Source organism: Mchenga conophoros, linkage group LG1, assembly GCF_057382185.1.
Source record: "Mchenga conophoros isolate Kocher_MC1m ecotype Shallow Benthic linkage group LG1, M_conophoros_male_GT1.1, whole genome shotgun sequence".
In the NCBI taxonomy this organism is placed as follows: domain Eukaryota; kingdom Metazoa; phylum Chordata; class Actinopteri; order Cichliformes; family Cichlidae; genus Mchenga; species Mchenga conophoros.
The window spans coordinates 19,807,995-19,821,842 of NC_140526.1; the positions used below are offsets into that span (position 1 = coordinate 19,807,995).

Here is a 13,848-nt window from a genome sequence, read left to right on the forward strand (position 1 = left end):
ACACACCACAGATCAAGCCCCGACCTGGCGCTGATATTGTCCCCTGAGAGCCCCTCCCTGCCTTATTACAGTGACTCACTTCCCCTAAAAGGAAATAGCTCTCAGGCCTGCAGACTCGCTGCGTCTGAGAATGCATCAGACCACTCTAGAAGCCCCCCCTTTTGAGACGTTAGGGTGTGACTGACCATACGCCCGATTAAACCGTGAGGAAAAGTCGTCCTTTGTGTTTGGTAATAAAGGTAATGGCTGCATATGACGGCTGGCGGTGTGGACACATTCTGTGAACTTTGGAAACAATGTAACTCTAATGTAACTCTGTGTTTTCCTGCAGATTTGTTAGTCAAAGCAGCAGTGCATAATGTAGATGTCAGTGCAGACGTTTTCAAAGCTTGCAGCTTCACTCCAGTAAGACATGAACAGTCCTGTGACAGCTCACTTCATTTCCTCAATATCAACTCTTGGATATTTGCATGTTAAATTTGAGCAGTGGGAGTTTTTTAGTCATTGTGGGAGACTGGCCACCTGTTCAGGGTGTACCCTGCCTCTCGCCCCATGGCAGCTGGGACAGACTTCTGTGACAATGAATTGAAGTGATGGATGGAGTTCTTCAGTCCAAAAAGGCATTACTAATTTTTGAACTGAATTAATGTCAACATATTAATGGTGAAAAGAGATGATACCCTCATGTCTTTAAAACTAGCACAGCTCAGAAAAAAAAAAGGACCAAATGCTGGGTGATTTGGCAGTGGCAGTGTCCGTCATCTATTTACAGTCTGCCTACTTTCATCTTTATACTTTTAGTTTTAGTAGTTAATATTGAAGTGGCGTGTGCAGTTTTATATTAGGAGCAGTAATACAACAGCACACTGCAGTTAAAGCACACAGGAAAGGAGCAGGAAAGGCTTAGATTATAAAATGCTGCTGTTACGTCTGCCCTGAACAAACCAGCGCTTTGTAGACTGGCAACTGCACTCTCCCCTGCATCATACAGACGCAGCATGAGGAGAAAAAGAAAAGAGGAAGGGAGAAGGGGGACAGACAAAAAAAAGCATTTTTCCAAGTAATTTTAGTCTCTGACGAAATACGTCCAGACCTTCAATAATAGCATTTTATATTCTGGTGATCTTGCATGGCCTGAAGTACTCCAGACAGCTGGCTGCAGCCCTGCATTAACACAATAAAACTTTAGGGAGTAAAAGTGGTGAAAAAGAAACACCCTCCAAAACCAGAGAAGGGCAGGTCAGGACAAGAACCCAGCGAAAAAACAAAGATTTACCACTACTCAGACTCAGGCCTTAGCGCTCTGTTTCCTTTTGGTGACAGAAATCTTTAGTGACTGGTGATCAGCTCATTGTGCAAGACCACTTACACTCTTCGCTCTCCACAGCAGCGTAGTTCCCCGATTCCTTGAAGCTGATATTTCCCAGGTGCAGGACTCCGGCTACAATCTGAAGCACCATGGAGCGGTCCTCTGGTGCAATGCCAATCACATCCATGGCTTTCTGGGGAAGTAAAAGGGGAAAAAATAGCATGCTAAATCAGGACCACAGTGGGGGTTTACTCACTCCTGCGGTACCTAGCTCATGTTCTCTAATTACTCCTGTTGTGGTCTCGCTGGTAAACAAAAACAGAAGGAGATCATTGAAAAAAAAAAAAGGAAAAAAGAAAACAAGAGAGGAGTGCTATTGAGAGACTGTGAGCCACATGAACACTGGTATGAGATTCACAGACAAACACAACACCACTGACTCCCAAGCAGACAGAAAGAGTCTGACCGTACCATTGTCTCCTGGAAGTCGCTCTTGTCGTTGATGTCGTCCACTTTGTAGGAGCCAGACTGATTGAGGTAACTGTAGTAATCCAGGCTTGTGATTCCCAGGCTATTCTTCTGCTCCGAGGTGGCTCCTTCTATCAACTGTTGAGCAGAAATTAAGTCTCTAACTGTGTGTACAAAATATATAACGCACAGTTTAAAGAAAGCTGTACTGGCTTCTGAAAACTAGACATGTCTATACATTGGAACGGATAACAGCCCAACTACAACAAAAAGGGCCAACCTTTGAGAAAAATTATAAAATATCTTGACAGGACACTAAAGCCTTAACACTGTTACATCTGTGTTTAGGTATGTAAGTATAGGTATGTATGTATATGTATATGTGTGTTTTTCCTTTTAAATTAAGTTTTCGAATTACCCTCACCATTATATACTGCAGATTTGGTCTCAGATCATGTTGTTGCTGTGAATTGCCTTGCTATTTTTGGCAATAAAAGTTCAAAAAAAGAAAAAAGAAAAAAAAGAAAGCTGTACTATCGAAAAATGAGAACCTCTGGCCATGCACGACAAAAACAGACTGCTTTTCTAACCCAAACTGTCCTGAAATCACCTCGCAGGCCCTTTTCTCAGGTCACATGTGTTCCTTTCCATATTACAAAAAAGAAAAAAGGCCTCACCTGGTAGAATATATGGAAACTCCTTTCTCCAGGATTCCTCATGACAACACGTGACTTTTCCAGAAGGAAGTTGGAGATTTTCCCGCCGTCTGGTTCACCGCCGGAGCTGAACTGGATCTCAAAGTATTTCCCCTGATGGATCAAAGCATTTTTTTTTGTATTGCAGCCAACTGTAATAAAGCTTAAAAGGCAGCGTATATGGTCTGAAAATACTGGCACCTAGCTGTTCTAAGGCTACTAGCAGTGTGTGTGTGCGTCCGTGTGTGTGTCAGCTTAAATAGAAATATGATCCAGCTTTTTGTCTTACTCTCAACTCCAGACTAGCCTGTATGCAATGTCTCATTATTCAAAGAAAGCACTTCAAATGTAGTGACCTTACACAATTAGTGCCAAACTATTTTTGCTCTTTTAAATTTGAAGCTAAGAATATCTTTTATGGCATCTGCTCTTTATGAATTTAACTAACAGACTCGGTTGAAAAATTTCGGGGGAGTTGCACTTTCTATGTGAAGCTTATTTTTCATTGGTTAAGTTTCTTAGTGAGCCTCAGCGCTTCTGCGTGTGTGTCTTTCTGTGCAGTGCGTCGTCGCAGCACTTCTGGTTAACCGGGACACACACGAGGTTTGATGCCTCATGAAATAAAACAGAAAACAGAAGGCAAGCTGTTACTGTAAATCTCAAAGGTCTCGAAGGTATGCCACGAAAAAAAAGTTGAGGACTCAGCTTGTTCCACGGCAGCTGCGTCCCTGTCTGTGACTACGAGTGGGAATTTCACTTTAAATTTGATTACACTGTATGTTAAAGGGGGGGAGAGAAGCAGCCTTACAAATCTGCTGGAGTTGTTGTTCCTCAAAGTTTTGGCGTTGCCGAAGGCCTCTAGCAGCGGGTTGGACTGCAGGATGATGTCTTTGACGTGCTGCGAGGAGACAGATTCAGTGAGCTGATGCTACATCACAAACAGATGAGGCAGCAGGTAGAGAAACCACACACTTCACACCCCGACTCTCTGAAAGTTTCCACTAAGATAGCAGCATGGCGCACACATGCACATCTACAGACAGACACACAAAATCTGGAGGGCATTATCCTCGCTATGAGCCATGTGTGTGTCAGAAACACATGAGTTTTAAATCAGTACAGCAGACAGAGATATTCCCCACTTCCAGTATTGTTCACAGAGGCTGAGTGGTATTTCTTGGAAATTTTCTTTTATCAGTCCTGTACTAAAGAAAAACATCCTTCGCTGACACACATTCTTATATGAGTTTAGCCTTTTAACTACGCTGAAGTTCTTCTTGCACTGATGTTTTATTCCAGCATGATCTCGAGATGTCCAAAAATCTGAATAAGTACAAGTACTATTAGATATAGGGCTGTGCGATATGACCAAAATCTCATATCCCGATATAAGAATTCTATCGTCCCGATAACGATATAAATCACAAAAATGTAACATTTTCTGTAAATTCTGTGAATCTCGGGCAGCTCTGCGGGAAGTGTTTCCAGCTGCGCGTCATATAGCTGGAGTCCAGTGTTTTAACCGATGCATGAAACTATACATTTTTAGACATAAGTTGTAACAGCTGACGTTTTCTTTGTGAGTATTTATTACACGGCGTGCTGCGGGTAAAAACCTGTTCTAACGTTTGAGTCTAAGGTTTATTTTTTAGCACCTGGCGGCTCTTTTTTAATTCTCATCCATAAATAATCTGCTCTTTCACGTGATTCAGTTTATTTTGAAAAGTCTCAACAGGATCTTGAGCTTTATTGTGAAAGGTTTATGTGGAACATAAACAAGCGTTCACGCGATGGTGTTACCGTCGTTGTTGCTAACGACAACGCATAAAACAGGAGCTTGTCCGTCTGTAGTGTGGTTATATTAAATATAAGAGAAAGAGAGACCTTTAAGAAATTAATATAGCCACTACAGTGACCATCTAAACGATGAAAAAATATTGCTGTAAACAGTTTATTTTGCGACACCACGAAACAAAGGATAGCTAAAATGAAACGATAGACGTTTTTATATCGTCATCCGATATATATCGTTATATCGAACAGCCCTAATTAGATATGTAGAAGCTTTGAGAAATGTATGTTGCTAAAACAGCTGAACTGACACAGTGATATTATCTTAAGGCATGAAGTACAGTTAACATTATCATAGTTATATAATAAAGCTGTCTTGGTTGATTTAGTGTAAGCAGTCTATCGTTGAATTTAAAGGTAGAAAAGCCAAATGGCTGCTCTCTGGGCCTAAGTGGTTAAGCCCGAAAATTATTTCTGATTGTTTTCTTGGTGGAAGCAGCTCTGAGTGGATTAATTATAAAACTCCCACTGCCATCACGGTGCAGGAATTTCCTCATCAAACTTCAGATCTTTATCGCGCTTAGAAACTGGACATCTGCTGTTTTTTTTGTTTTTCTTTTTTTATTTGAGGGGGGTTGGGGGGTGCCAGATGGCACGAGGGGGCTGGTGTATAAGAGTCTGCTGACGGGCTCACAATAGGACACAAAGGATGAGGATGACAAGACAAAGACTGGAGCAAAGCGTGAAAGACAATGCAGGAATGAGACAGCAACAGGTGGTTTGACTGCACACGTGTGCAGTTAGTATCACAAATCATTCTGGTTTAACTTAGTTATCGTTCACATGTGCACTTAAGCATTTCAAATATGCATTCCTCATTTACAAACTGCCGAGAAGGACAAAAGGCATCTCCTCTCACCTGCACTCTAGGTCCACCGCCTGACACTCTGGAGATGTAGCCCATGATATATTTGGCTGCCACAGTCTTCCCTGCTCCGCTTTCGCCGCTGAAAAGCAGATAAAGACTTCATCACATGCTTTCTCAAACACAAGCCAAATTCAGATACACCTGATAGCCTGCGGCACACGCTCACTGAGACATTGTTTTCTGTCTCACACAAGCACAGTTTTTATTCACTCAGTGACTAAAAAACACCCGCCCCAAAACTGTTTTTTGGTTTTGATTTTTGTTCACCTATTATGGGTTTTAAATGAATTTTCCTTGTTCCCGTTTGTTCTGGTGGCTTATCAGTCTAAAGCTTATGTCATACCCCACCTGCATGTGATCTGATATTTAACAATAAGCCTGCTTAGGAACAGCTCGGCCTGTGCATTAAATAGTTTCCTGCATACGTCCCAGTGCAGACTTTTGTCTCTTCTCTAAGAATAAACACATATTTTACATCCATATTTGAAAACAGAATCTGGTACATGGTTTGTTTACATGTGTTTGTTTTGGTTGGACACACTACAATAAACAGGATAATTTGGACTACTAAACATGGTAAACTTTGTCCAGACAGCCGGTATTTGGACAGTTACAACATTTTTATCCTTTAGAGTTTCTATTTTAGCGGCATCAACCTGGAATACAAGATTCCAGATTGCAAGTTCAGTCCTCAGCTTTCATTTGGAGTACATTTAAATCAATATAGAAAAAAAAAATCACTATGTAGCAAATGTACCCAGATTTAAACACATAGTACCCAAAGCTGAGGGGTAAAAAGCAATTGGACACAGTACTTTTGTCCCAAATGTAAACCTACTTAAATTAAAGAGACTTGCAACGTATCTTACTCTATGTTAAAGTGAATAAAGAGTCTGAAAAAAAAAGTGTAACTGTTTAAACACGTGTCATTTGAATTGCACAAACTCTTCATTCAGACAAAAATCCAGATCAAAACTGGTTGAGAATATGTTTGTGTGTGTGTGAGACACGTTTCGTGCAAATTTCCACCTCAGAAAGTAAAACTGAATCTCTTAAATAAGCAGTCACAGCTAGACAGCTACATTTACCGCCTTGCACGTGCAGGCGGATGAACGCTGCAGTAATAACGACATTTATCCCGTTTTGTTTACATAGCTTTCCTTCGTATCTTTTCCCTCAGCCTACTCTTGTCTTTTTCCTCTCCTTGCCTTTCACTGTGCCGGGGTCATACTTATTTTGACCTATGTGGTTTGGCAGTGGATGATGGCTGGGTCTGTTTTTTCTTTCTGTGCCTTAAAGTAGAGTCAGGATGGTACAGCCGCTGTGAGAAACACAGCTGCAGACTGTTTGAGACTGCCAAAGGAAGTCATGGGAGATGCTCTATTACACAGTCTCAGTATAGCTGCACACATCCTACTATATACACCTCCCAGCCTGTACCAGATGCTAAAGTTTTGCCTGGACTTCCTCGCTGTGCAGTTTGGAATCAAGTAGGAAACTGATCGTTTAGTTATATGCATCTGAGAGCATAGTTTCTCCTCCTGCAATCGACCCTCTAAAGAGGTATTTCCAGCACAAGCTGCAGTGAGACTTTGAGGCCCATTTAAACCCCCAAAGGGGCAGGTCTCATTGTTGTGGCGTTTGAATGCTGAAGACATTTCTGACTTCTGCAGCGATTTATTACCCAAACAAGGACATGAGTTACACAATGCAGTGCAGAGGGAGGGAGCGTTAAGCATTATCTTTCATAAATTATTACTGACTTGAGCTATGTGAAGGATGTTCAGTCAACAGTCTAGTTTTGGCAGTTTTGAATCCAACAAGGTGTTCGCTGCATTCCCACAGAACTCGCTGAGACACATGTACAGTCTGTTTGACAAGATTTTCCTGTGATAATGTCAGTACATTGTTTTTTTGTATGTTTTTACATTGTTTGTATACATCACCTCCTATGACTTTTGCCTGCATACTAAACATCTGTTTTAGTTACTGATACTAAGGAGTAGGAGGGCAGAGGGACCGTTGCTACTTTAAGACCCACGTTCTCTTCAAGTCATAGCTCACAGGACCCCTGTTTCAGTCGCTGACCTCTACTTTAAGATATTTGGTGAAATTAAGCAAATTTTTACAATTTTACATTTTAATTAGCGTGTCTTTATCTTTGTTGTATAGGCTACCCTAAAGTTTTTCCTATGACACCATGTTCTTTGTAAGAAAGTGCAGGAAATATACCGCTAGAATTTGACTACCTGAGACTTTGAGCGATCACACGAGGACATTCATTTTCATGCGTCTCCACATACAGCTGCAGAAATATCTAAAAGCCTAACATAAATGCATTTTCACAGTGCAGGCCACACCCAATGACTACGTGCATATTTTAAGCATTAAAATGATCCCGACAATCTCTCACCACACATTGTCCTTCTCAAACTGATCTAATTATAACAGCAACCTGCTCTGTTGACACCGATGAAAAGACACAATCATGCGTGGAAAGGATCCCACGCACAATCATTAAAAAAAGAAAGAGCAGATTCCTGGTAAAAAGCCAGCCGAGCAATGAATACGCCTGCTTTCTCTCAGACTGGGTTTAAGAAGCTGTTGTTCACTCGTCATGTGACTGAAATTTAAGATGGCTTCAAAGAACAAAATCAAGCAAAACTGCCTAGAAATTGTGAAATCGTGTATTTCTGAAATATCTGTATATCTGTATTTAGAGCACATGTAAAGGAACTGGTCCTCGATAAAAAACAAAAAGTATCATAAAAGAGAAATAAACACTTTGTTAAATCCAAATCGTCACATATTCAAATGCTGTTACAATATCAGAGAAATAAAAGAAATGCTCAGCCGCTCTTTTTCTGCATTAACCTCATTTCTGATTCTTAATATAATATTTTTTTAAAAACTGCTAACACAGGTGGGTGCTGACCACGCTGCACGGTTAGCAGTTCACAGCAGCCTTTGTTTGCTGAGACCTGGTTCATCATAAAACCACTTCCATGCTTTTGTTTGCTGATTTAGTCAATCACAAAATCCACCTCGGTGCCTTTATGTGGAAAACTGAACGAGCAACTGCTGGCTGTCCAAACAACAGCCGAAAGTGCTGAAGCAGGGCTCATTCATCATGAGGTAAGCACTATAGCAACCACGCTGCTCAGATGAGTGGGCCATAGCATAAAAACCCCCTAATGACACCACATTTTTCTCAGCTTTGTAGGTCAGAAACATTCATCGGGAAACTCAAACAGGCTGCGAAAGCATCTAAAATCCTCTAAATCTAGGGACCGTGCAAGTGTCCTCTTTTCTTTTTTTAAAAACAGGAAGCTTTTCAAAAATAGCTGCTATAGCGGCTGCTTTGTTTCCATCTCACATCCTGAGGATTTAGCAGCCAGATCAAGCTGTAAAATCATTGTTTTCCTATTTGAGGACTGACACATTTTATTATTTTCTCTTTAATTTGTAATTCACTGAAGCTGAAAACAGTATGATGGAAAAACACCACACAAACACTGACTCAGCTCTACTGAATGATGTGGTCAGACCTGTTAGGTCTGTCCTCTCGCCCGTCTATTATCATGACCTGCAGAGCAGTTCAGTGTTGTGATCTCACAGATCACATTGCACAGATTATCGTCTCCAGCTTTTGTCTCATTTTGTCACATCCTGGACATTTGACACGCTAATATAAAGTGCTGAAGGTTACAAAAATATCAGTTGAAACCAATAAACTGGGCAACTATAGTATCTTAATAAGATATGGATAAGGTCATATTTTGGTTGATTTATGATCTTTTTAATTATTTTAGATTAAAGCAAATCTACTGTTTTTTTTAAAGCACCGAGATCAGTCCCCAATGTACAGTACAGTTTATCAGGCTCTATTTTGAATGGATAATTTAAATAAAAATGCAGCTTTTCTGGTTCTGAAAATAATTTCCTTGTCACATGCCGTTAACTAATGATCACTATAGAAGGCAGAGAAAGAATGGCCGGAATTTCAAAGTCTTACCTAATGATGACACACTGGTTCTCACGGTCTATCATCATGTTTCTGTACATGTTATCTGCCAGAGCGTAGATGTGAGGAGGATTCTCATACTGAGCCTGAGAGAGGATAAAAGATTAAATTAGTGGTTAGACAAGTGAATATACATTTAAATACAACGAGGGTTTCTGTAGACAAAAACATGGATGCCATGGGCTCCCCAGTGTCACCCATTGTAGCCAACCTTTACGTGGAGGAAGTGGAAAGTAAAGCTCTTGCCTCTTTCAAAGGGACAGCACCTAGCCACTGGTACAGATACGTAGATGACATCTGGTTCAAAATCAAAAGCTGAGAAGTAGAAGCTTTCACTGCTCACATCAACTCAGAGGACAGAAACATAAAGTTTACCAGGGAAGACCCAAAGGACAACAGTTTGCCATTTCGGACTGTGCTGTGCACATTGGGGAAAATGGAAAACTCAGCATTGAAGTTTACCAGAAGCCCCCACACACAGACCAGTACCTACTCCTTGACTCCCGCCACAAACGTGGAGTGATCAGGACCCTGCAACACTGGGCAGAAAACATTCCCTCTAAGTAATAAGGGAAAGAAAAGGAACACACACGTAAAAAAACAAAAAACAAAAAACTTTTAATACATGTGATTATCCCAGTTGGGCTTTCATCAAATCAGCACAGTAAAGAAGGTCAGACGCCAACTAGCGAGAAACAGACGGACAAACAGAACAACATCATCATCCCTTATGGATCAGGTTCATCAGAGAAACTCCCAGTTTCCATCCCAGTGCACTTCAGAGCCAGTCACACACTCAGACAAAAACACGGACACAACTCCCAAACGCAAACTAGACAATGTAGTGCATGCTGTGCTGTTCACCAAGGAGTGCTAAGACCTCCACGTTGGAAAAACCAAACAGTCACTTCAAAAACTGATGGCACCAACTGTCTGCCATCTTTAATCCAGTTTTGAGATCCCTTCCCAGGTGTCTTAACGCCCACTCACATCTTGCATCAATTGACCTCAATAAGTTTTAATAAGGTCACTCAAGCTCCTTAGCTCACTTTATGAATCACTAAGTAACACTTTTAACATCCATAGACTGTATATAAAAGATGAATACAACCTCTGTGACATCACCTATTAGGAAAGCCAATTATGAAGCTGTTGCCATCTTGGTGCTTTGAAACTGGATGTGACAAACTTGACCCTGACAGAGGCAGTTATTTATGAAATAAACATTATGTTGGATTCAGTATTACTGGGTGATATATTCTTTCAATTTTAAAAATGGGAAGTGTAAATTCTGACAAAATGCACACAGTATCGTGTTGCTGTACATGTTCAGTAGATCAGCGGTTCTCCACCACAGCTACAAATACTCCAAATTAGCTCAACTATTCTAAAGAAACGTGCAGAAAATTTAAAGACAAATGATTTCAACAGACACATAAGCAATAAATAAATAAAAAAAATATATAAAAAAAATATACAAATAAATAAAATATGGAGACAGCTGAAATAGCCTGTATAAAATTATGCAGTCATGACTTGTTTAAGTAAAATTTTAGCTCGCAGTCAAACAGTCAAAACTCTTCCAACTGTATGCTAAAGATATGAACAGTAAAGAAGAGCTGCTAGCTGAGAATAATAATAAATGATGAAATTTTTGGCAAAAATATCAGAAAAAAAAAAAAAGATGCAAAATCTACCTGGAACGTTAATAATAAATTACACGAATAGTGTAGTTAGCAGTTAAAGTGGAAGTTACTAACATGGCTCCATAATTGTTTTTAGTGCAATAAACAGCTGAACCTGTTAGCAAAATAATCGGGTCAAAATATCATGAAATGAATGGATCTAATCAAAAAAAAAAAAAAAAAGAGTAGTAGCAAAAATTAGGACATAAATACTTTAATACTGAGCTGAAGGGATGTCAGATAAAAAAGTTTGGACACCACTGCTCAGGGGTAGGCTTACTCATTTTATATTTTATTATTTTGTTATATTTCATATTCATTTTATTAATATAAAAAGTATTAAACAGTTAATTCACCATTAACTCGTAGTATAGTAACATCTGCTGAGAACTACAGTGCCCTGACGGTTAAGGAAACCTAGTGAAATTTTAAACGAACTTTTATGCATAATAAAGTTATTATGTAATCAGAGACAGGCTGACCTATAAAATCCACAAAAACCATAAAAAAAAAATTACTATAATACAATTACACACTGCTGTCATTTTTGTCTGTGATGCTAGAACAAAATAGCGACCTTTTGCCAAGACAGTTGCACTTGGTCCCTTTTTGTGATTATTTCAAACAACTTGTGAACAAATATGAACTTTTCCCCGATAATTTGAGCTGGCTAACCGTGCAAATATAAACCCCGTGCACTTGTGTGCAAATGTGATCTGAATTTGGCATGTGTGATGCTTTCACAGTCTGTTAGAATTTTTAAAGCTTTTCAGTGTGCTCCTGGCTCGAGAATTCGAGTTCGCTGTCAACGGGCTGGCCAAGAGAGAGGAGGCAGACTCGAACAGGATGTTCTGTGATGGTGCTGCCAAGCTGCTCCAGCGGTTGAGTCAAGTTTGTGACAGCAGCATCTGCTCGCTGGAAAGTTTTCACAGCATCTAACCCAGTACATTTAAAACCTTTGTCTTTCAGACCGTTACCAGCCTAAACCAGCCTGACACTTCAATAACATCAGAGACCCAGAAAAAAAGCTTATTTCCTTAAGATGATGCTGGATCTACTTACTGCGCCTTGATACATCTCAATTTCTTTATCCCCAAAATATGGCATCTGCTTGAAGGGGTTGACAGATATGAGCACGGGACCGATGTACGTCTGGTGAGATCGTGAGTTAAAGAGATTAAAGAGTGGGAGCAAAACAGTGGTACCAAATTACAATTACCTCTCACAAAGAGAAAACTGTGTCGAAAAGAAAGCACTTAATCTCCAATTGCCATGACGTCAACAGAGATGGCAACAGTGCAGCAGTGTGGCGTATTTGGCGATCAGGCCTGAGCCTAAATAAGTATGCAGTGCTTACAAATGACAGAGAATAGACCGACCATGTAACACTGTGAGGTTTTATGCCTTGAAGCCAAAATGCAGCTCAAGGCAAATAAAGCAGCTATTGTGGGTGGCCCATAGTGACCCACAGCCTTGGCAGGGAGACCTCACAGTTACAGATATTTACTGAGCAAAATCAAAGGAGAGACTCAGAGCTGTCGAACCTGAAACTGCCTGCATTTGGTAAACTTGGTAATGCCGAGCGCTGGCCGAGCGACAGTGAGGGTTTATGTTTATGTAATGAGCCATTAGGAGCGGCCTTTCAAGGCACTCATTCATTCATCTCGTTTCACGTCGTGAATACGCGCGTGTGTGTGTGGCCACAGCTGCACTTTAAACTTAAACCCAGCATTTGTGTGATGCAGTGTATGAAAATGATAGCTCTCAAGAAGATCATTTTAAATCCGTAACACAATCAAATTCAGCTGTTTAAAAGATAGCAGCTATGCTCTCACCACCACCACCCCCTCACAGTGAAAGGCCTGGTGAAAGAGCAGGAGTTAGAGATACAAAGACGCCCTTTCCTCCCCGCTCACCTTCCAACACTGACCTATTACTCATTGCTAATATGTCACAGCGAATGACCAGTCAGCTATTCTGGGTATAGCAGGAAAGAGAAGGGCTCCGCTATTCCTCACTGGGGTGTGAACTGTGAGCGTGAGCAAAGGATACAAAGATGTAGTCATCCATGTATCTCTTCTTGAGGTTGTCCACGATGGCGTCCTCATTGATCTTGCTGAGCAGCACCATGTCATCCACGCCGCTGTGTTTGACATTGTGGCTCTGCCAGTGGTACCGGTAGTGCCCCCGGCTCCCCTGAAACAAAACACACACAATGTCCAACTGTTAGGTCACTGAAAAAGACAGAATGAGATCATGCATAGAGTCTGACGTCACGGATGCGCAGACACACTGCTACTTTTCAACACACTCGTCATAACCACACCACTCAGGCAATCAAACGAAAGTGGAACACGGTCATTATCACTCAAATAAAAAACACAGAAAAATAAATATTACACACATTTCCTGACCTGAGAAACATGTTTACATGAAAACAGTGCGAGGTCAGATTCCCAAGAGCGCTTGTTGCCAAAGATGCTCTAAACATTTATCCAGCATCCTAAAACTCTGGCTTCTCTCTACATCCCTGTTTTTCTTTTTAGTCGAGTGAGTCTCCGGAGAACTGAGGTCATTCATCATGTGCTATGAGTCAGTATTGTCTGGCTACTGTGGACGAGGGTCACAATGTGCTGTGAGGGGTGAGTCTCTTTCTCCTGGATGGAGAACCACTCAAAGACACGGACAGCATCCAGAACATTAGTCAACACACAAGTTAACTCTTGACTTCCTCTCTCTTTAGGGAGGAAATGTGGGGAGAGGAAGCAGAAGAGCAAGGCTTCAAACAATACTGCCAAGAGAAAGAAATCATTAGGGGCTTTTGGACCACGGGAGCTTTTTTGGTAATTTTAGAATGTGGCGGCAGAACCACGCCGATCATCTTTTTTAGCTTGTAGAATAGAAACTTTCTCCTAGAGCTGTGTGTGGTGTGGTGTAGATGCATAGCA

General features: G+C 40.8%; 1 protein-coding gene across 2 annotated transcripts in view; it reads right to left on the reverse strand.

Annotated features, from left to right (window-relative positions):
- Window positions 1-13,848, reverse strand: part of myo1ea (myosin IEa) — a 49,528-nt gene that overhangs the window by 22,831 nt on the left and 12,849 nt on the right. For both annotated transcript variants that reach the window (XM_085269487.1, XM_085269481.1), the window contains exons 2-9: window positions 12,953-13,096; window positions 11,963-12,052; window positions 9,207-9,301; window positions 5,183-5,270; window positions 3,281-3,370; window positions 2,455-2,586; window positions 1,781-1,915; window positions 1,370-1,502 (exon numbers count right to left, since the gene is read on the reverse strand). In XM_085269487.1, the coding sequence (XP_085125613.1) occupies window positions 1,370-1,502; window positions 1,781-1,915; window positions 2,455-2,586; window positions 3,281-3,370; window positions 5,183-5,270; window positions 9,207-9,301; window positions 11,963-12,052; window positions 12,953-13,096 (907 nt within the window). The remainder of the gene's footprint in view (window positions 1-1,369; window positions 1,503-1,780; window positions 1,916-2,454; window positions 2,587-3,280; window positions 3,371-5,182; window positions 5,271-9,206; window positions 9,302-11,962; window positions 12,053-12,952; window positions 13,097-13,848) is intronic.